General features: G+C 39.1%; 1 protein-coding gene and 1 long non-coding RNA gene across 3 annotated transcripts in view; one reads left to right on the top strand and one right to left on the bottom strand.

Annotated features, from left to right (window-relative positions):
- Positions 1-4,283: 4,283 nt before the first annotated feature.
- On the bottom strand, positions 4,284-13,235 carry LOC148665662 (antigen WC1.1-like). The gene is made up of 4 exons (XM_088630955.1): positions 13,178-13,235; positions 7,259-7,579; positions 4,675-4,983; positions 4,284-4,345 (listed from the first exon to the last, which is right to left on the bottom strand). Exons 1-4 carry the CDS (start codon positions 13,233-13,235, stop codon positions 4,284-4,286), a joined length of 750 nt encoding a protein of 249 aa, XP_088487081.1.
- A 2,898-nt stretch (positions 13,236-16,133) lies between these two features.
- The window catches only part of LOC148665651 (uncharacterized), a 183,652-nt gene continuing 177,328 nt past the window's right edge, over positions 16,134-22,457 (top strand). For both annotated transcript variants that reach the window (XR_015936906.1, XR_015936905.1), the window contains exons 1-2: positions 16,134-16,256; positions 17,243-17,310. This is a non-coding gene — a long non-coding RNA (uncharacterized LOC148665651). The remainder of the gene's footprint in view (positions 16,257-17,242; positions 17,311-22,457) is intronic.

The following is a 22,457-nucleotide window of genomic DNA, read 5'->3' as shown; positions in this document are numbered from 1 at the left end:
GCTGTTGGCACAGATGCTGCCCCAGGTGCCATTGTAGTAAACCTCTGCCTGTCCTGAACAGCCTGCAGATAGCCTCAGGAGAGTGTGATCTATCAAGACAGCACGGAAAGTCAAAGGAAACAAACCCTTTCTCACATCCTCCTTGTGTCCACAGTCATGCTGTCCCCACCCTGCTGAAGGACACTCCCACAGAGACGACTCGTTCCCCATACAGCCCACCTCGTCCAGCCATCTAGCCTGAGGGAGTGCTGGGCTAGGAAAGAGACATATATATCATTATGGCTGGAGTGGTGTCATTCAAGCTAACGTTGACTCTTAAAAAAAAGTTAGGAGTCTCAAAAATATTAGTTTACATATCTGCAGAACTGGTAAGCACAGAGGAACAAAGTGAATCTTTTGGTTTACTCAAATTACCTCCTTATTAGAGTTGTCATCAGACTAAATTCACAGGATAAAATATAAACAAAGAGAAAGAAGAGAGAGGTAACTGAAGGAAGGAAGAGAGAGGAGGCATGTCAGACAAGAAGAACTGGAGATAAAATTCTAGTTAAATAATGTGAACCTTGTTTAAGAGACCTTGCAGTCTTGTTATTTAAGAACATTAAAACATTTTCAGGTTTCCTTTATTGTGCAAGCCTCAGGCTAAAGGCATTCTCTCCTAGTTGGAGGTTTAGAATAGAAAGTAGATTTTCATTCACTTTCGGCATTATATTAGTGAGAACATATTCTGTTCATTTAGGATGCAGGGTAATTCTCTGGTTAGCCTGTTTATGCATCATAGAGGATTTCAGATTAAAGAGTTATAAGGGAAAAATGTTTTATATAACAAGGGGTAAACTATGGATTTTTACCCTGTCTTCAAACTAAGTGTCTGTAGAAAACCAGAATAGAAATAGCTATAAGTCAATTAATTCTGACCATTCTGAGGCTTAGAGAGATATCATTGCTGTTTGGGGCAATGCTGAGCAAAAAACAAGTTTTTGTTTAATCTTCATTGCCTGCATGTCAGTCAAGTGCAGATCAATCAGATTCTAGCAATCAGTTTGTAAGAAGTCTTCTTTTTTACTGCTTAAATCCTATATATAGCCTCTCTAGCACTGCCTATGTCACTAAGACATATGAGAAATGTGATGATTCAGGTTTAATATCCAAGGGTTTAGCTTCAATTCAAGCCCTGGTCCAGGCCTCTACTGTCTATACTTCACAAGATATTGCACCCCAAGATGTTTAAGGGCACTTTCTTCCAGGCGGAAATTTCCCCTGGATTCTGTGACAACCTGAGACTCCATCTCCAATGGATTTGTTAAGATTATGTCACGAACACGGACTGAAATCCATGTCAGATCTTGTAGAAGACCCTATGCGATGCGGTAAGAGCTGGAGAAAACAGGAGGCGTGGTAAAAAGGAACACACAGGGGTTTAATAGTGCACAAAATAATAGTGACAGTCCGTGAGACAGTGTACAAGGAAGACAAAACAGCATCCAAATCCAAACGGGTCCAAAGGCAGGTCAAAACACAGTCCGAGAGTCCATCAACTAGAAATCCATCCTGGGACGCAACAAAGTTAAAATCCCCGGGAGGGGGGAGCACACGGACAAACAAAACATGGAGGTCCAAGGGTGACGGGGCGAGATCCTCCAGATCCCGGGCTCAGGAAGCGGGAGGTGTCGGGGATGAGGCCTATGCCCTCAGGAGACGGATGTAGGGTTTCCTGGTGCTAGGTGGGCCTCGCGACATCTTACCCTAATGATGAGCCCCGAGGACTGGAAGAGCTGGTCTTAAATAATAACACTAAAAGGGTACACCTGGAGAGCTTAATCACACGAACACTAATGGGAGCAGTGAAGCGCCCTCTAGGGAGGGATGTCGGGCGTGACAGATTCTGAATGTTTTAATGTTTATTTTCTTGTTATATCAATGGAAATCCAGCCCATTCAAGATAAAACATTATATATCATTAATACAACTAAAAGATTGTTTTTATGGACCTAATAAACCAGTACTTTTCAATGCTTATGATGTAGTAAGTGCATCTACATCCATATGTTCTGGTAATGCCCACCAATCATTCTTTCAAAAAAATAAATAGATAAAATGTTTGTTTCCTTAGGCTGTAGAGTTTCATTGTTAATTATTAATGTATTGACTTGTCATGCAAATATTCTCAGTTTTCATCTCTGTTGCTCACAACTGCAAGAAAGGAGATCTTAATGAATTAGAAGCACAGGCCTCACATCTCTGGTCAGCAGTGCATTAACCTGATGACAAAACACTGCATCTCTACAGAAAGGGATGATTGGATCGAACAATATACAGAGCTTCTACTACAGACATGCTCAAGTTTCAGGAAACATTTATCCCAGCTCTATTACCAGTCTATATTAATGGACAAAAGACTTAAAATAGGAACAAATATCACTTCATACAATATTGTAACTCTTAACAGGTCCAGCTGTTATATTTTGTGACAAATCTTTTAGGGTTTGTCTTTTATGTCCTACATATCAATCTGCATATGATAACAGTCAAAAATACTTTGAATGGCTCCTACCTGAGCAGAGCTGGGCAACATCCTGTCCAGTGTTGCAGCTGACTGTATGTGGAGAACTGCAGTTCACCAGATGAGACTCGTCCCCGGAGCACTTAATACCTGTCAGACACACAGTGCTGTCACTGTCCCATACAGAGAGGAGTTATAGACTTGTACTACAGAGCACTGAATACCTGTCAGACACACAGCACTGTCACTGTCCGATACAGAGAGGAGTTATAGACTTGTCCTACAGAGCACTGAATACCTGTCAGACACACAGTACTGTCACTGTCCCATACAGAGAGGAGTTATAGACTTGTACTACAGAGCACTGAATACCTGTTAGACACACAGCACTGTCCCCTGTCTCATACAGAGAGGAGTTGTATATTTGCACCACTGAGCCACAGCCCAGCTGTCTGCAGACCACAGAGGCCTCTCTGTAGCCCCAGGAGTGCTGGAGGAGTGTCCCCCAGGTGCTGTTGTAGACAGCCGGACTCCACCATCTAGAGCTGACAAGGATGAATCTAAAAAATAAATGAACATCACGTTTTATTGTCAGTCAGATATCAGTACCATAAAACCAGCCCACGGAGATGGAGAATTTGTTTTGTCCAGGTGAAAGGATGGAAAATTTGTTCATACCTGACTGATTTCATTGTTATCTTTTGGTAAAATTAACATGACACATCCATGTGTTCAACCTCAAGAAGCATTGTTTTTAAATAATAATAATATCCCTTTATTAACCCTAAACAATTCCTTGCATTAGGAATGATCTTTTCACATATCCCAGCTTGCTCTCCATGAGACACACACACAAACAGGGAGAGAGCATAGGATCTGCCATTGTACAGCACCCCTGGAGCAGTTGGGGTTACAGGCCTTGCTCAGGAGCCCAACAGAGTAGGATTCCTCTGCCAGTCACAGGATTTGAACCAGCAACCTTTCAGCCATAGGCACAGATCCTTAGCCACAGAGCCACCACTCCACCCGATGTTAATTATTAACAGTTTTTAAACAAAATGTTTGGACATCATGTTTCATTTATTGGATGGCATTGTGGTGCAGTAGTTAACATTGCTGCCTCACAGCACTAATGACCTACATGTTCTTCCCATGTTCACGTGGATTTCCTACCACAGTCCAGAAACATTCTGACAGGTTATTTAGATTTTGGGATAACTGCTCCAGGTATCGGTGTGTGTTTGTGTCTGTGTGTGCACTGTGACGGACTGGTATCACTTTCTCCTGTTGTTTGCTTGGGTAGGCTCCAACTCCCCCATGACCCTAAATTGGATGAAGCTGTTAGAAAATGGTTGGAATTTCAATTTAAAAGACAATTTTTCACTAGGATCCAACAGATTGATGGAAGTGGAGCACCAGCAATGTGTCAAAATCACATTTACATTCTGCATGTAATGGCTGCATGTCCCGAGTTCATATATTTTTAGTAGTTAACATGTTTAATTATCAAGATGTAAATTGGTTTGATGGTTGCATTCTCACCAGGGCAGATGACTCCTGCGTCCTGTCCATGAGAGCACACTGCTCTCCCCCAGTGTGAGAGATGGCTCTCATTGCCCTGGCACTCAAACACATCAGCCCATACTGGTCCACTGCCCTGTCCAAACCAGGCCTGTCCTGGTGCTGCTACAGCCTCCCCACAGCCCAGCTGCTGGCAGAGAACACTGGCATCTCTCAGGTCCCAGTATTGGTCACACACAGTCCCCCATTTACTGTCGTACTAAAGCTCCACTTGTCCAGAGCAGGAGTCCGAGCCGTTCGCCAGCCTGAACCCTGTGTATCCTGCAGATAGGAGAGAACTTCATCAGCATGACACCATAACAGGGCACATGAAATACAACAATAAAAAAAAATCAATAAGATGAAAAAACTGTAACATCCAGCTCTCAGTGACTCAGGCAGAAACTTCCATCACCTCAGCCATTATACTGCGCTATTTTCACACCAGGCGGGCTACTGGAACAATGACACAGGGACTGTCCAACATCAGTGCTACACTAGTCCTACACAAGTCTCATACACTGCCTCTGCAATACCCACAAATACTCACAAATACTACAATACTCACAAATGACAACAACCTTGCCTTTAGTTAAGTGATCTTATCTTACCTGTGCAAGTGAGACCCACAGCTCTGCTCTGGGAGCAGCTCTGCTCTGGCCTGGCTGCAGTGGGGCAGTGCCGTAGCTTGGACTCTCGTCCTGTACACTGGAACTGCTCTGACCCGACTGGACCCTGGCCCTGTCGGAAATGAGCGCCTCTGTGTATCACTGAAGGAGCCCCACAGTCCAGCTCTCGACAGACAACCTCTGCATCCTGCCAGTCAAAGTCAGAGTCGTACACTGAGGTCCAGGTGTTCTTGAGATTCACCTCCACTCTCCCAGAGCAGAGACTGTGTCCATTCACCAGCCTCACAAAACCTGCAATAGAGAACTACAGGCTGTCAGTCTGAGCAGGGAATCTCTCATAGTGCAGCTCATTGCTCACTGCCACTGAACCTGGTGCCTGTGAGAATTAAACTTACTACCCTATGAAAATAAACCAACTTCATGTGAAAAAATAAATATGATAGATTCTCAATTTAAATCTTGACTTCTTATTGTTCCATTCATAAACAGATTTACTCCTACAATTTGGCGTAGAAAATTACATTTTAGAAATACATACACTATTACAATCAATTGTACAATAATGCAGAGTGCTTTCAATAAGAATATAGATAATAGGATAGATATAGATAAAAAAGTAGATAATAGGATATAAATAAAAATGAAATGAAAGAGAGGAGAGTCAGAAGACAATCTGAAAGGTCAACATCAGATAGTTAAACCAAAAAATCTTTTAGGGCTGAATGTTTTTACTGAATGTAAAATTGATTGTTTTCCTCCAGAATTAATGTAGATACATGTACATCTAATAATTGTAGATGAATGTTAAACTCTATTAAGATCAAAGACTCTAAATCATCAATCCCACCTCTGTGCTCTAACATGTGCCTCCAAAGAATTTGTTCAGTGCATCATTACCTTTACGCTGGGGCAAATACAAGATATGAAAATCAGAGACACTAAATTAATCAGTTTGTGTAATACTACAAATCAAACTATCACCCTCATTCCAGCTGTTCCACATGTTCATAGCAATAACCACAGTGCTGAAGATGCCACCTGTGGAACACATTTGACTGTAGAATAAGTAAAAATAGAAACTGATCACAAATCCATCCATCCATTTTCGAACTGCTTCTTACAATTCATGATTCCCAGTGTAGCTAGGGATGTAGACTTAATAAATACAGAAGAAAAAAAACTGATCCATATCACCAAATTCACAGAAGCAGAATGGCATGTCATATACTCAAAGAAAAGATTCCCCATTGCCTGGCACTGATGAAACAGGACTGTCTGACCTGGGCACTGACACACACTCTGGACAAGACCAAGACTGTCACAGCCTGGCACTGGTGGAGCAGGACTGTCTGACCTGGGCACTGACAGATACTCTGGACAAGTCCAGGACTTGCCTGTTGTATTAGTTCATGTGAAGATGCTCATTCAAATGTTTAGCGTTAGTTTTTGTTTTGTTTTTGGGTTGTTTTTATTGTTCTGTAAATAATGAAACACTACTTTGGAAATGAAGGCTGTATTTGTGTTTATCCAAAGACCTGCCTGTTTACAGCATCTGGTTTCTGGGTTTGACACTAACTTACAAAGCGTTTTTGTTTTCTGAAACCTGAACCCTGGAAGACATGGAACAGAGGGAGAAGGACATTTTCTGAGATGTTACATCAGATTTTTTAGTTAGTTTCTAAGAATGTGATTGTATTCATTATGTATTTAAAAAGGTTACATATGTACACTGAGAACTGAGGGCACCTTTGCTAAAGGATTGTAGGAATATGGAACAGGTTACCCAGATATCCCAGCTTTCTTGAAGAAACAGTGGATGAGATCCTTGGATCAATACTGACTACCAAATGGACCAGGAAGCTGAGAGATCTCCTCTACTTTGTAATAGATTAAATTTTGAGAATACATATCAGTTATACTGTTTTTATTCTATAGTTTTTATTTCTATAGTTTTTAGATATTGTTGTAACTAATTTGTTTCACTCAATCTCAGAGAATGTTGTCGTTGTTGTAATGTTTGTAAATATGTCAGAGAAAAGCAACTGATGTTCAATGTCAATGCTGTAATTCTTTGATCAATACAGCTCTTTGAATCTGAATTAAATAGAGAAAAGGGAGACTTAAGAGTGACACAGCAGAACTGTAAGTGAAAATGATGCTGGTGAATTACAAGGAAGACAAACAGTAGTTTTCAAATCAAGACCAAGAATAAATTTGTTTATACTGATCTATCGGTCACATACTGTAAATTTATTTGTACATTTACAGCCTTATGATCAAACACTGTCCTTTGGCCTCTTTATTGGTCAATTGTAAAACCTAACAGGAATCATACAGGTGGGGTTGGGGGTTTCAGTCAGTTTTCAATATCTTTTCTACACACTGCAGGAAATACAATCCTGAAGGAGAAAAGACACACAGTGACAGGGAGGAGTGCTGTTACAGCTCTCAGTAGGACAGGAGCAGCAGCAATGGGAGGATGGACAAATGATGAAGGACTCTAGATTGGTGCAGGAGTTTTAATTATCCTCAGTGCTTGAGACTGGAGAGTGTCTGTGTCTCTTACCTGAACAGATCACTCCAGCATCACAGTCATGATCCTGATAATAGCTAATCTTTTTCACTTCTTGTTTTCCACAGTCCCTCAGCACAGCCTCTGACCCCTTGCAGTTGACCTGATTCAGCGGGACTGATCCAGACCCTGGTCCAAAGTGAGCTCCTCCTGGTGCTGAAACAGCAGATCCACAGCCCAGCTGTCTGCACACCACTGTAGCATCATTGAGATCCCAACCATAGTAAATTACTGTCCCCCACTCTCCACCATGATACACTTCCACTGTCCCCTCACAGGGACTGGCACCATTCACCAGCCTCACATCAGCACTGCCTGCAGAGAGAGAGAAACAATCCCTATCACCACGTCTACAGGATATTTTTATACTAAGACATTTTAGAAGCACATCTGGAATTTTTATTTTGTTTTACCTGCTTGATTGGTTTGCTAGTCTCTCCCATGGGGAACAAGAGACAGTGGAGTGACAGGAAGTCCACCAGCAGCCATCTTACCTCTCCCTCCACACTGCTGTGTCCAGATCCTGTTATATATCTCTCTGTCCATATCACTGTGAGACTGCAGAGGGCTGTTCTGCTGTGGTTACTACAGTGGACAGTGGTTGTAAAGACTGTGCTCATGTGTTTCTAAAAGCTGTGGTTAGTTCAGTGGACAGTGGCTGTAATGATGGTGTTCCTGTGTTTCTAGAAAATGTGGTCTGTATAGTGGTCAGTTGGCTGTAATGATGGTCTTCCTGTGTTTCAGGAAGCTGTGGTCAGTAGAGTGGACAATGGCTGTAAAGACTATGTTCTTCAGTTTCTAGAAGCTGTGGTCAGTATAGTGGACAGTGGCTGTAATGATGGTGTTCCTGTGTTTCTGGAAGCTGTGGTCAGTGTAGTGGTCAGTAGCTGTAATTACGGTGTTCCTGTGTTTCTGGAAGCTGTGGTCAGTACAGTGGTCAGTAGCTGTAATTACGGTGTTCCTGTGTTTCTGGAAAATGTGGTCAGGACTGTGGACAGTGCCTGTAATGACGGTGTTCTGGGTTTCTGGAAGCTGTGGTCAGTACAGTGGACAGTGGCTGTGGTGTCAGAAGGCTGAATGACTGAAACCAGGTTTGGTGTATCTGGTGTATCTGGGTCTCAGGCCCCACATGTACTTAGCAGTGCACACTGACCACACGTCTGTATCAGACACTGATTTAAACACTGATAAGTCTTTTTAATGGTCTACTTTGAAAATAAGTTATAAAATCCAAAACAGAATCAATAAAAATATTTTCTTAATAGATGGATGCTTCACAACATGTGCTGAAATATGTGAAGTGTAATGCTGCAGAAAGATGGAAAATCTGCAGCAGGAGATATAATTGAAACCCAGGCGCAGGACTTTGAGCTCTTTCAGAGTTTGAATGATCAGGGAGTAACAGATCGAATGCAGGTTGCTGGGCTGAATGAAAAAGGTGAGCAGAAAGAAAAAATAAAGAGGGACACCTGTCTCCCAGCTGAAATAAAGAAAACAAAGGCTGGAGAGTCAGTGAGGAAAAGGAAAGAATTAAAACACAGAAAATATTTCAGGATCGAAGAGCAGGAGTAGTGAGAAATTAAAATAACCGAGTGATAAACTTGACTATGAGAGGAATGTGATCGCTAGGTTCACAAGGTTTAGCTCTAATGATGGAGATTCGGTGTTCTGAACAGTTTCAAATAAAGAGGTGATTAGTGTAACTGGGAGCCTGAATGAAAGACTGAAGGTTTAATTGAAAGATGTCTTGACCCAGTCTGAATGACAGGGTGAGCACCCAAGGGAATGTTGCTGTTGAGTCAGTCCCAGCCCAGACTGTACGTGAAGTGTGTATACTTACTGTCCAGGGCACATTTACAGTAACTAGATTTGTTCTTTTTGATTTCATTTTCAATCACCTTCAGTTTGGAGTGTGAAATATTTTTTTCCATTACACACTATATGCTACAATTCATTTAAATACTACTTTTTATTCATATATTTTTTGCTATGCTTACATGATAAATATGTGAACAATGTGTTTTAGCTTTTACCTCTTAGTACATAATTCACAGATTGAATTATAGTTGCACTTAATAATATATTCTAGAATCACAGTGCACAGGTTGTTTTTATTCATCTTTTTTTTTAATTCCATAATTTAAGAAAGATTATCCCTATCATTAGTTATCTAAGACTTACAAACAACAATTCATTTAGCTGTGAAGTATCAGTCAAATGCAGAATAAACATGGAAAAAATAATTAAACCTTTCTCTCTTCAAAATGAAGGACTTCCGGGTCAAATACACATTTCTTCCAACATAATAGACACATTTCTCAAATAAAACTCTAGTCTGAACAGATCCCAAACTTTTGTTTAAAGTTGAAAAAACTACAAGATTTGCCTCAGGACTCTGAAACTGGAACCCAGTATGGATTCAGGTCAGAAAACTACAACACACTGCAATACAAATACCTACCACCTGAATGTGACTGTTATAACAAATAAACACAACTATATGTCTTGTCCTCAATCATGTTACAATGTTAGATCCTTCTGTAATATAATTACCATAGTATCTAAAACTACTGTAATCATTCTAAAAAATAACCATGGTTCAAAAATATTTTAATACATTTACCTTCAGTACTCCTATTTGTATTAGCACATTCACCTGCAATAGTTACTAATATTATTTGTTAATTGGAAACGTGCCTTAAATATACTTTTATCTCTGATCACCTGTCTGTAATAGTTCTTTGCACTAAAATTGTCACCTTCTCTCAAAATACTCTATTTTGTAATAACATTTCCATAATGTTATAATGTTATTATTATTAATGTTACTTTAATAATACAGTAAATACAAAATGTGTCAATAGTAATAATACTGGAGTCTCAATAATACTCTAGTATTTAATAACACACTTATCTCAGTTAAAATATTGGTCTAAAAATACTCCAGTATTTAATAATACATCAGTTAATTACTTTAATAAAACATTAATTCATCAGTGTGTAAAATAAAATATCAGTCCGATCAATACAACAGTGTTTAAAAACAACTGATCTCCGTTAATACACTAGTCTGTTATTTTACATGCTAGAGAGGGCAGAATTGAGCACAATGAAATAAACAACCCCTGGTAAATATTTTGAAGACGTTGTATTATTGTTAAAACATTTGTATTCCTTTTTTTTTTGCAAATGGGAAAATTTCCACAAGTCCTAGCACATGACCCAAATTACAACCAGTATTTTGTTTTTTATTATTATGGTAATAGATAAGGGATTGTCAAGTTGTACAACATTTTTGATAAAGTTGATAAATATCTACTATATTAAACGTTATAATAATTCTATGTTAGTACTTAAAAAACATTATCCTTAGACTGTGTTGTGTGTAATAGTGTATAACTGCATATAAAACTATTAATACAGCATTAATAGAAAATAGTTTAAAAAACATATAAGCTGAATTAATATTATGATTAATTGTAGAGGTGAAATTCTTGTTAATACTGCAAATTGTTTATTATTTTTCCTTATTTATAGCACCAGAAGAAAATCAATTATAATTTTAAGGAATATCCATAAAGCTGAGTTTTAAATTAAACAGAAAAGCACTTCTGCATGCTGTGGTCACTACGGCGGGCAGTGGCTGTAATGACTGTAGAACCTCAGATGGCTGGTCCTGGGTTCCAGGAGACCGTGGTCACTATACTGGACAGTGACTGTACTAACTCTGTGGCTTCCAAGTCCTGGGACCAGTGTTTCTGTGTTACTGGGACCTGTGGTCACTACAGTGGTCAGAGGCTGACAGGTACTTCACATGTTGTACTGAAATGTGTGTGAGGTGTATATTCCCATTGTCTGTATGTGAATTGTTGACAAAGATTTTCTAGCCTTTACCTGCCAACATCTAAACTTAACACATGATCATCAGATTAAATTATATTAAATAACAACATTTTTCAAAAATTCCAGACAGCCCAGTAAAACTGTACCGGTTGTAATAATATTTAATATTTATTAATTAACCATACTATTTTTAACCATACTATTTTTGCACTTTTCCAAGAATTACCTTGCACTATTTTTGTCCTGTTATATTTTCTCTGTTTGCGGAATTTTGCACAGATTTGATTACTTGATTACATGTTATTTATGTTATGTTATTACATGTTACTGTTTTTGCTATTGTGTTACTGTCTATTGTCTTATCTTCTGTCCTATTTATATAATGCACCTGAGTGACTAATGAGAAACACTTTTCATTATACTATGTACCTGTGTAAGTTTAATGACAATACAGTTGAATTTAATTTAATTGAACAAGTTTAACATATAGGCACAGATACATTTATTGTGATGTTGTCCTGAGCAACTGCTCAAAAATCTAAACTTGAGTCCTGTGATTACGAATTAATTTTTAAATATTGCATTTGTATGATAACATGTAATTAAATATTTAATTTGTATTACTCATACTTATATAATTGCATTTGATAATAATTTCAGATTTCGAATGTACTCAAAAACAATAAAACATTCTTATTAAAACTTCACAATTTACAAAAAAAAACCTGTCATTAGATAACTAACCTAAAAACACAAATTAAATTATTTAGCTGTTAAATAATAGACAAATCCTGTATAAACACAAAACACAACTACCATTTTTTAATTCTTCCTGTAATTCCACAATGTCTTGTAGTTGTTAAATTATTAATGTTACACCTCAGTTTCTGATGAGACCCCAGTTAATAATAATACACCTACAATACTAAGAATTTCCACAATTTTGTTAATATTTTTCATTTTATAGCTTATAAACCAATAATGAATGTAACTTTTATTAGCCTGTGCTTTTCAATGTGAAAACAAGCAAACCTGGTCTTTATGAACCAGGTTATACATACAATATACAAATTGTATTTTCACACTATAAAAATACAAGAGCTAATTGTCCTATGACTGAAAATGTTTTACATTTTCAAAATGTAATTGTAAGTCTTTCAAACGAAGAATTCACATTCATAACTTCCTATCATATTGGAACACATATTCTTATAACATCAAGAGGAACTACTTGTTTTCACAGCAACTGAACATCACACAGCTTAACGATAGAAACCTGGACTGTCTGAATACACCAAAGATATAATGGCAGCATTAAAACTCCAGTCTTAATTCTCTAGCATAAACACTTTAGGTGGTAATAACACATTTACTGTATATCTATCAATACATCAGTCTGTAATAATTTAATATCAGTCTCAATAATAATTCACTATTTAAAAACACGTGTATTTCTATTAATCCACCAGTCTGTAATAAGACAATACAGAGGAGTCAGAATTGAACACAATAAAACAATAAACAACCCAGGGTATTTCTGAATCATCCTGTATAATATGATATTATTCTAGAAACATTTTTTATTGCTCACACTTTTTTTGTTTTCGAGTAAATGAAGACTTTTTCACATGTCACAGCATATCACTCAAATTATCACTTATATATAAAGTTTATTATTACAGTAAAGAGTAAGTTAAATAACTTTTTAAAGATTTTATACACTCCATGTTTTCACAAATTATCAATAGAGGGTGATAATGGCCAGCTTCTGCTCTATCCATCTATAACATTATTGTTATATAATGTTTAGAAATCTTAAGAATATTTTAAAAAATCCAATAAAAATTAAAAGCAACTAATTATGTTTAGACACAGCTAATTATATTTCCTTACTTACAGACCAAGATAAAATACAGTTATAATATTTTTGATGAATACCCACAAAGTTGAATGTAAAATAACATTTAAAAATTGTTCAACCCACTTATTGCTCCATTTTCATCAAAACTTTACTTAATTTAATTCCAGTTGTTGTCTGTCTGTCTGGACAGGAGAAGACTGGTCACTTACTGGCTGAGCTGTGCAGCACCAGGACAGCGAGAGAGAAGATGGACAGGCAGCTCTCCATTGTCATCAGGACAGAGTGCAGCTGAGACCCCTGTCTTCACCCCTGAGCCCACAGGGCAACTGAGCTGCTGCTCCGCACCCCAGACCCCCAGTAACAACACAGCCCCCCGCCCCGCCAATCACACACAGCACTGCCTTTTCAGACTGACAGCAGGAACCTCTCACACAGGTGGGACGGCCAATCACACAGGGCCCTTTCAGTCTTCTCCATATACAGTATATCAGAGACACATCACTGTTTCCTCTCCCTGAAGACACTCCCAGCAGCGCGGAGGAGAGACAGGAGCAGCTCTGTGTCTCATTGGAGGAAACACAGATACAGATACAGACAGCAGGGCTGCAGGTGCTGCAGAGGCAGGAAGAGATCAGATATTAAACTAAAAAAATTGTAGACAAGTATTATATTTTTAAATCAGTATCAAGATAATCAATTATGTATGAATGGTCCTGTAATTCTTGCTGTCTGTATCAGGAAGTGTCTAGAACGTGGTCCTGTCTTTCTGTCTGTGTAAGGCAGTGTGTAGTGACTGGTGTCCTGAATATGGTCCTGTCTTGCTGTCAGTGTCAGGCAGTGTCCAGTGACTGGTGTCCTGCAGTGACTCACAGAGTTGTTGTGTCTCCAGACAGTAATGTCTTCTGGTCCTCTTCAAGGGCAGTGTGAGGAGAGCCTGTGCTCAAGGTGGCAGTGAGGTCATTCAGGTCAGCACAGGAATACAGAGACAAGGTGGACTGAATAAGAACTGGCTGTCCTGTGACTGTGATCAATAATTTAAATGAAAAAGAAAGAAAAGCTCAGCAGTGATTGTCCCTTATGTACTGAGCCTGTTGGACAGCAGCTCTTCCAGTTGACTCCCTCAGACCCTGAGTCTGTCCCTGCGCAGCTCCAGTCCACACAGATGTTCCAACCCCTCCAGCTGTTGCCCCAGTGTCTCTCTGTGTGGAGCCGACTGCATGACTGAGACTTTCTAACAGCACAGTGGAGCTGAACTAAAACTGATACACTGATACACCCCCAATCTGAACAGTGTGAGGGGACAGCTCACATCCTCTTCCTTATTATTATAGGTAGTAGGAGCAGCAGTAGGAGCAGCAGTAAAATATTAGTAGTAGCAGTAGTATCAGTGGCAGCAGCAGTTGTGGTAGCAGTAGTAGTATTAGCAGTTATGCTGTATTTAAACTCTCCTGTTCAATATAGCAGAGTTCTTGTGTTACAGCTTCACCATAATAGCTGCAACAGCAGGAGCCACAGAGCAGGAGTCAGTTTCAAATTTGAAAAAGCAACAAAATTATGAAAAAAAAGTTCAGTCCTTGTTAATACAGCGGTGATTTAAGGCAGAGCTTCACTGGAGCTAGAGGTCAGGCTCTGCAGTGAGTCTCTGGTTTTTGCTCCTCTGAACTCTTCCAGCACAGGAAGCCAGGCTGTACTGTGAGGCTGTGGATGTCAGTGTGATGAGGCAGTTGAGAGCTGAGCTGTACAGGGAGACACACAGGGAGCCCAGTGTTCAGAGCTCTACTGTTGTACAGGGACACACAGGGAGCCCAGTGTTCAGAGCTCCAGTGCTGCACAGGGAGACACAGGAGAGTCCAGTGTTCAGAGCTCTACAGGGTGACAGGTCCTCTGCCTACACAGCTCTCTCAGTGTGTCTCTCAGGGCTGAACAGGAGGGGCTGTTCCTGTCAGAATGGAGGCTGACTCTCAGAGCTCCAGTGTCAGTATGAGGAGAAGCTCCCAGACCTGACTGCTGCCAGAGCCTCTGAGCCTGAGTGGCCATGAGCCCTGAGCTCCTCAGCAGCTGAGAAAAGCCTCCTGTCTCCTGTGGTCACAGTGTGGTTGAACACCTGCACTGTCTCTCTCGCTGTGTGTGCTCTTATTTGTCTATCTCTCTCTCCTCTTCTCTCACTCTGACAGACTGTGCAGAGTATCTGAAGGGGATGTAACATTGCTTGACAAAGGAAAAGACTTCTCAGAGGCAGAATAAAACTCATACTCACACACAGAGCTCTTGGTCCCTCAGTACTTTACCCAAACTCCTCCCTCCTGAACAGACAGAAGCTCATCTCCATGCTTCTCTTTATCCTGACAATTCAGAACCAGAGGACATTCAGACAATCAGTGCTGCTACATGAACAATATCAGACAGAACAGCCTGGACTCAGGTCACATCTCCCCCTTTTCTCCTTCCTCACAGCCTCTTAGTGTCAGAATATGTGATTATCTCTTATTATTATTTTTTACTGATTTAATGAACAGCAGTATTGCTACTCTTATCAGTGTAATATGATTATCAGCAGCAGCAGACTGATGGTCCTGTCTACAATAGTGACCAGTTGACCAGACTGTAGCTCTGAGCAGCAGGACTCAGATCACACAGAAGACCTGTCTGTGTGTTATTCCACACCAGCCCTGGGATTCATCGTCTCCTACACGGCTCTCACGGAGTCTTATAAATATACAGTTAAACAGAGTCTAATAACAGTTATACAGTTAATTAAATCATCAAACTGGCTGAGGAACTGAGAGTGGAAATAAAACCAGGAGATGCTCTTCAACCTCCAGGATCAGGAGTCTGATCCTCCTTGCTTCTATTCTGTGGAGATTCGTGTAAAACGCTTAAAAGCGCTTATTACAGGGACTTGTGCCCTTTCTCTTCTGCTCTACGGGAGTATGCTATACAACGCATTAGTCTGCGAAGTAAACTATTTTTTTTGTTTCATAAATTGTATTCCTCGGTTTGTCGCTCTCCATTTCCAGCTGTTATGAATCGCCTTTATTTTTGGAAATGTTATATGTGTAAGAAAAGCCCCCCGGGCTCCGGACAGGAGTCTCCTCCAGCGGAGACGCGCTCTGCCGTGTCAGAAAGAGCGCTGTGGCGTCACAGACACCAGCCAGAGCGCCGGGATCAGAGAGCGAGACCGCGGGAGGCGCGCGGAGCGCACGGAGGAGACTTATTGATCACTTATCTATCGACAACCAATTAATTCAACTGAAGAACCATAGAATAATCGATTAACTTCACTGATTGGTGAGTACTGATTCTTTTTCCGTTTTGACCCTGTTTTAAATATCTAGAAAACAGTCAATACAGCCTGTATCGATCAATTTCAATAGCGCCTTAGTGTTAATAATGTTCAATCCAAAATTAAATAATTATTATTCAAATGATTGTTTAGGAATTGTATGCTAGAGCTTAAAATTATATTCCAAGTTGATAAATACTTAAAAACTTTATTCCAAGTTGATAAATTTGTGTAAGTAAAAGCTTAAATGCATTTTTCCACTGTTTACAAATCATACGTATGGTAACCACGGCGACAGGCGCCACGTCACTGTGCACTGTTAGGTGTCTCGCCTTCGTCACAAAGAGCGGTGTGACGTCACGGATAGCAACTAATACTAATATTGTCTTCATGTTAATATTAGTGTGAGTACAGTCGGTAGTTTTAAAATTAATGCTAGTGTTCATGTGAGTATTAATGATGATAGTGCTACTGATTGTTTTAATGCTAGTATTCCTGTTAATATTAGTGATAATTATAGAGATAAGGTTAGATTATTTACACTAGTAGTCATGTTAGTTTTAGTGATAGCATTACTGTTATTATTAGTATTATAAGTGTAGTAGTATTTTGTGTCAGTGTTAGTGATGATGATAGTGTAAGTCTTAGTGATAGTGTTACTGTTGCGATATAATTGTTATTTGTATTAGTGTTATTTATAGTGTATTTGTAGTTATGAGCGTATGTGTTTGTGAGTGTGTGGTGTTTGTGAGGAGTGTGTGGTGTCTGTCAGTGTGTGAATTTGTGTTTGTGAGTGTGTGGATGTGTGTCTATAAGTATTCGTAGTGTCTATGTGTGTGTCTGTGAGTCTGTGTGTGAGTGTTTGGATGTGTCTGTCAGTGTGTGATAATGTGTGTGAGTGTGTGGGTGTATATCTGTCAGTGTGTGTGAGTGTGTGTTTAGGTGGGCTTGGGCTCCACTGGTGTGTCTGACAGAAGTGACCCATCAACAGGTGTTGAGGTCCAGAGCTGTTTGCGAATGGAATCACTTTCTAGAGTCCAGACCCACATCCACAGATCTGTGAGTGCCCTGTTTTTATCACTATTACTAGTAATGACAGCAGTAGTAGTAGCAGGAGTATTATAATAATAATAATAATAATAATAATAATAAACTTTATTTTATATAGCGCCTTTAAAGGTGGCTTCTCAAAGTGCTTTACAGGATGACAATAACAATAAATAAGAAGACTACAACAATAAATAAGAAGATTTCACAAGATAGGACACAATTATAATTACAACAATACAACAATAACAATAGAGGACACCGTGGAAGGTGGTATTAAGAAGAGCAGAGGGGTGAAGAATGTAACCAGTTAAGTAAAGGCTTTTCTGAAGAAGAAGGTTTTGAGTCTAGATTTGAAGGAGTTTGGAGAAGGTGACTCTCTAATATCCTTGGGCAAAGAGTTCCAGAGCTTGGGGGCATAGCAGGAGAAAACCCTGTCGCCCATACAATGTAGACGGGCTTGGGGGACAGTAAGGAGGGCAGAATTTGAAGAGCGGAGGTTGCGAGGTGGGGAGTAGGGCGATAAAAGTTCAGACAGGTATTGAGGTGCCAGGCCATGTAAAGCCTTATAGGTGAGCATGAGGATTTTAAAGTCTATGCGGAATTTGACCGGAAGCCAGTGCAAGGACTTCAGGATAGGAGTAATGTGAACACTTGCACTAGACCTGGTCAGGATATTAGTATCAGAATAAGTATTAGAATCTGAAGTCATGGTGGTAGTAGTAGTAACAGTAGTAGTATTAGCAGCAGAAGCAGTAACAACAGTGGCAGTTGGATTATCCAAGCAGATACTTCAGAAACTACAGTTTTACACATTTATACTCTACTTTTCTATGCATGTTTTGTAAATTGCCTTGATGCTCTGGATTAATTAAATTAAATTAATTCTTTATATAGCGCCTTTCACAATAACTAGGTTGCCCCATGGCGCTTAACAAAGGAAGTGACTGTACAGTGGATATAAAAAGTCTACACACCCTTATTGAAATTGCAGGTTTTTGTGATGTTAACCCAGAAATCAAGATAAATCATGTCAGATGTCTTTTCATCCTTAATGTGACCTTGCAACCAACAAAATTCAAGAGAAAAATTTTGGAAAAATAATTGAAACTAATAAACCTACAACACCCTGGTTGCATAAGTGTGAACCCCCCCAACTAATACTTTGTGGAAGATCCTTTTGCATTTATTACAGCAGTAAGTGTTTGTGAATAAGTCTCCATGAGCTTTGCACACCTGGACTTTGCAATTTACTCTGTAGACAAGCAAATCTGTTCAAGGAAGAAACCCAGTTTAGTGAACTACTGGTGAATTCAGCACAGCTTTTGTCATCGCTTGTCAGGTTGGCTGAGTGGTCTAAGGTATCAGACTTGAGAACTGATGTCTTTCATCTTGGGTGGGTGTTCTGGTCTCCGAATGGAAACATGGGATTAAATCCCACTTCTGACAGCTACTTTTTTTATTTTTTTGTGCATTGTTCCTGTCTTATTGTGCTGACAATGACAATAGGAGGAAAACAGAGAAACCGCTTTTCAAGAACATGATGGGCAGGAAAATGCTTCGTCAATACTTAAATGTGATTAGCAGAAAGGAACTTTTAGATGGGCTCCGATTTCTGCCTTAAGAACATTTTGAGCTGTCTGTAAGTGAAGAAAGATTTCCGGTAAGGTATGCATTCAAAAGTCAAAGACCGAAATATAAAAGCAGCAACACTGCGATTTGTGAGTGTTCTGTACTGTTAAAATCCATGGGTTTTCATGCTTCTTGGATTTCTTAGCCCAAGAAGTGATTCCTGTTTCATTTTCTATTCACCAGCTCGATTTGCATTACGCTCCTCAAACCTCAAAACCGAATAACAAACGCTAATCAAAGTTGTACAAGGGCTACACTACTTTGCCCCATCTAAATACCATAATGTGAAATTAAGAAAAAGCAGTATTTTGACAAAGTGCGGTCTTCAAACAGTAAACGCTCATGTGTTTATACTTACTCGTGAGCAGATCACCCTCGATTTAGGAAAGCCTTTGCTTGCCCCTTGCTTTCACAGCGATATCTGAATCGAGCCCCAAAGTGGTAAGAAAGCTGAATTACACAAAGCTCATAAGACATTGGGTTGTCACTGTACCCTACCACGTCTTGCTTGCACTGTCCTACTAAAAAAATAGAGGGATCAGAAAGGACACAAACAAACCTTGAATCCACAATTCTGAACTTAAGGGTCACCAGCTCTACCGACTGCACCTCTCTTGCTCCTCTACTACAACAGTAATATTTCTAGTGTTGGTTGAACATGGTATAGTAGGCTGACAGCTGAAACACATGGCTCACAACCAGTGACAGTATCAGATATCGCTGCGGCATATTGGTTTGGAAGCAGGAGTAAATATCCCATGGAAACATGTATGCCTCCATTAACATCGTATAGTAGGTGGACATCTTGGCTATGAGGGTTCAAACCCTGTCCGTGCTTCTTCATTCTGCACCACGTTTCTTTATCTAGGTCTTCAAATTACTTGGCAAAACATTGGTTCTTGTTACTCTTTCTCTTAAGCGGAAGATTGGTAGTTCAAGCCCACCTAGAGGAGCACGTCTTGTGATTCCCATGTAAGCATAATATCTGCTCAAACTGGATTATTGTTCTCAGTGACACCTAAAACATCTTGATATTTGCAAGAAATGCAAATATTGTGCTCGTTTAAAGCTACAAGAAGTAATCAATTTAGTACTTAAGTGAATATGATCTGGAATGCTCAATAACGACCAACATCAGCAGCTTCCAAGAAATTAATTTGAATTTCATACTCACCTTGCATTCTCAGCTATCATACTTCAAAATTACAGTGCAGATTTGGTGGAGAACTTCACAAGCATTATTAGGTTTGGACTGTACAATTGTATTTTAATATCTCTGTATATGTACCTTCATTTTAATATACATGTAACCATAAATGCTGTTTAGTATATTGTACTTTTGTTGTACTTTTTAAAACATTTTACCTGAGGACGCAAGGGGACTGTTATATCTTGTGATACATGCAAGACATCTGTAAAAGAAGGTGAAATTTTAATAAAATTGGTGATTAAAAGAAAACCACAACTTGTATGATATTATCCCTCGATATCGAAGATCAATTGAAGGATTTGAAGAAACTATCAAAGAAACAACAGCAATAGCAGATGTTTGGGTTTTGAACCAATGATTACACCTCAATAATCAATTCGTCCTCAAAAAAAGAAGAGACAGGCATGTTTTGAGCCTCATAATGATCCTCTTCTGGATCCACAAGAAACGTGTTTTGGATGTACTTATAACTTCCATCAAAGAGAGATCTCATCAGTTGCATGCAATTGAAACTTTCAACTTTTTGGATGGTATTGAAAATATTTTTAAAAAATAAAATAAACAATTTTCCAAAGAAGATCTCATGAAGTATTGCCAGGATCTATTCTTAGCGTTTGGTAGTGATAACACTGCTGATATTGATGGAGTAGAAACGTACGATGCGTTGACAGGATTTCTGAAGCGAGAAGTCCTAGAATGCCGCCTATAAATGAGCTAGGATTCATACCAAGAAATACTTTTTGTTTTCCACCCAGAAGGCTGCTATTGCATTACACATCTTGTGAACATTACCAGTTTTGGTAGCTTCTAGGCGCGATTTTCCAAAACCGAAACTAATAAAATTATTTAAGATGCACAATGTCCAAAAATTGTAAATCGAGACTAGTATTTCTACAGAAGAAAATATTCAACTGAAATATTAATAAGACTACAGATGCAGCCATTCAAAATGGGTGAGGTATTTCGCGGCATACCGCGACACGCCCACCGGGGTATCACGCAGTTCACGTGTGTCACGTGACTAACTATCCGGTGTCGCCTTGTAAAACTGCCAGGGGGAGCTTAACCTCTCATGTACAGCATTTGAGCCTTTAATTTTGAACTGTGTATTACAGCATGTTAATCATCAGTCATTAAAATGTTGGTATATTTTTCGAAAGCAAGATTGCTCAGTTGGACAAAAGTACACAACCTACCTTTATCAGAAATATTTATGCATCAAAGCCTTTACTGAAGATATTACTAATAGTATTAATAATGGATGACTTTGGGACAAGCTGTATACTCAAAGTATAATTTCTTTAGCACATTTGTACAAGCACTTGGAATCTGTCCAAGCCATACTTTGTCAGTCATTTTGTTTTACTTCAACGGGCATAAAAACTTCCTTGCTTTTAACAGGGCGTTTCATAATTTCTAACTACGAAAATGATTTAAAATGCGACACCTATCATTCAACTAGAGCTTAAAATATCACAAGGATCCTCAAGAGCACAGCAAAGAGTGTATTAAAAGACACGTATTTATCAACGCTTTCTTTTCCGTATACCAGATTTTATGGAACCACTTCAGAGGGGTGTCAGCCTGTCAGATTCCAGGAATCGGCACTTTAAAGGAAAAATACACACCGGTATTCCATTTCTCCCTAACAATTTAAAGCAACGAAGTATTTAACTAGCATGTGAAATAGCGTGTGAAAAAGTGGTAGTTTTAAGCTTTTCTGCTAATATAATACGGAATCGCGTATCTAAAGAATTTGTGTACTGCGACAGGGCTGTGTAGGGCTGTTTCGCCTGCCTGTTCATGCGAGCTGTCTTGTAGCCTACTGGTCTAGGTGCGTGACTACCAACTAGCAGGTTGTGTGTTCGAATCCAGCTAGTGCTGGACTTTTCATTTTTATTTATCTATTTTTTAATCGCGTAACATAAACATATTACCATATGCAAACTGTACTGTATTCAGTATGTATATGTATATTTAATGTCTTAACTGTGCCTGTTTAAGTATTGCATATTCATATATAATTTTTTAAAGGTATTTAGAAATGAGTTATTTCAAGATGAAAAAGAAAACATACACGAAACATGGTTTCAATACGTTTAAGTATTGAATATTCATATCTAATTTTTTAAAGGTATTTAGAAATGAGTTATTTCAAGATGAAAAAGAAAACATACACGAAACATGGTTTCATTATGACCAGAATCGGTCTTGAGATATTTTTAACTTGATTTACAGTATTTGAGAGGTATTTCTTAACACCGATACTACAGTGCTTAAGTACTGCTCACGTATATGTTTCTAGGTTTATATTATG

This window comes from Lepisosteus platostomus, chromosome 5 (assembly GCF_059453375.1).
Source record: "Lepisosteus platostomus isolate fLepPlt1 chromosome 5, fLepPlt1.hap1, whole genome shotgun sequence".
NCBI lineage: Eukaryota > Metazoa > Chordata > Actinopteri > Semionotiformes > Lepisosteidae > Lepisosteus > Lepisosteus platostomus.
This window is presented reverse-complemented; position numbering and strand designations above follow the sequence as displayed.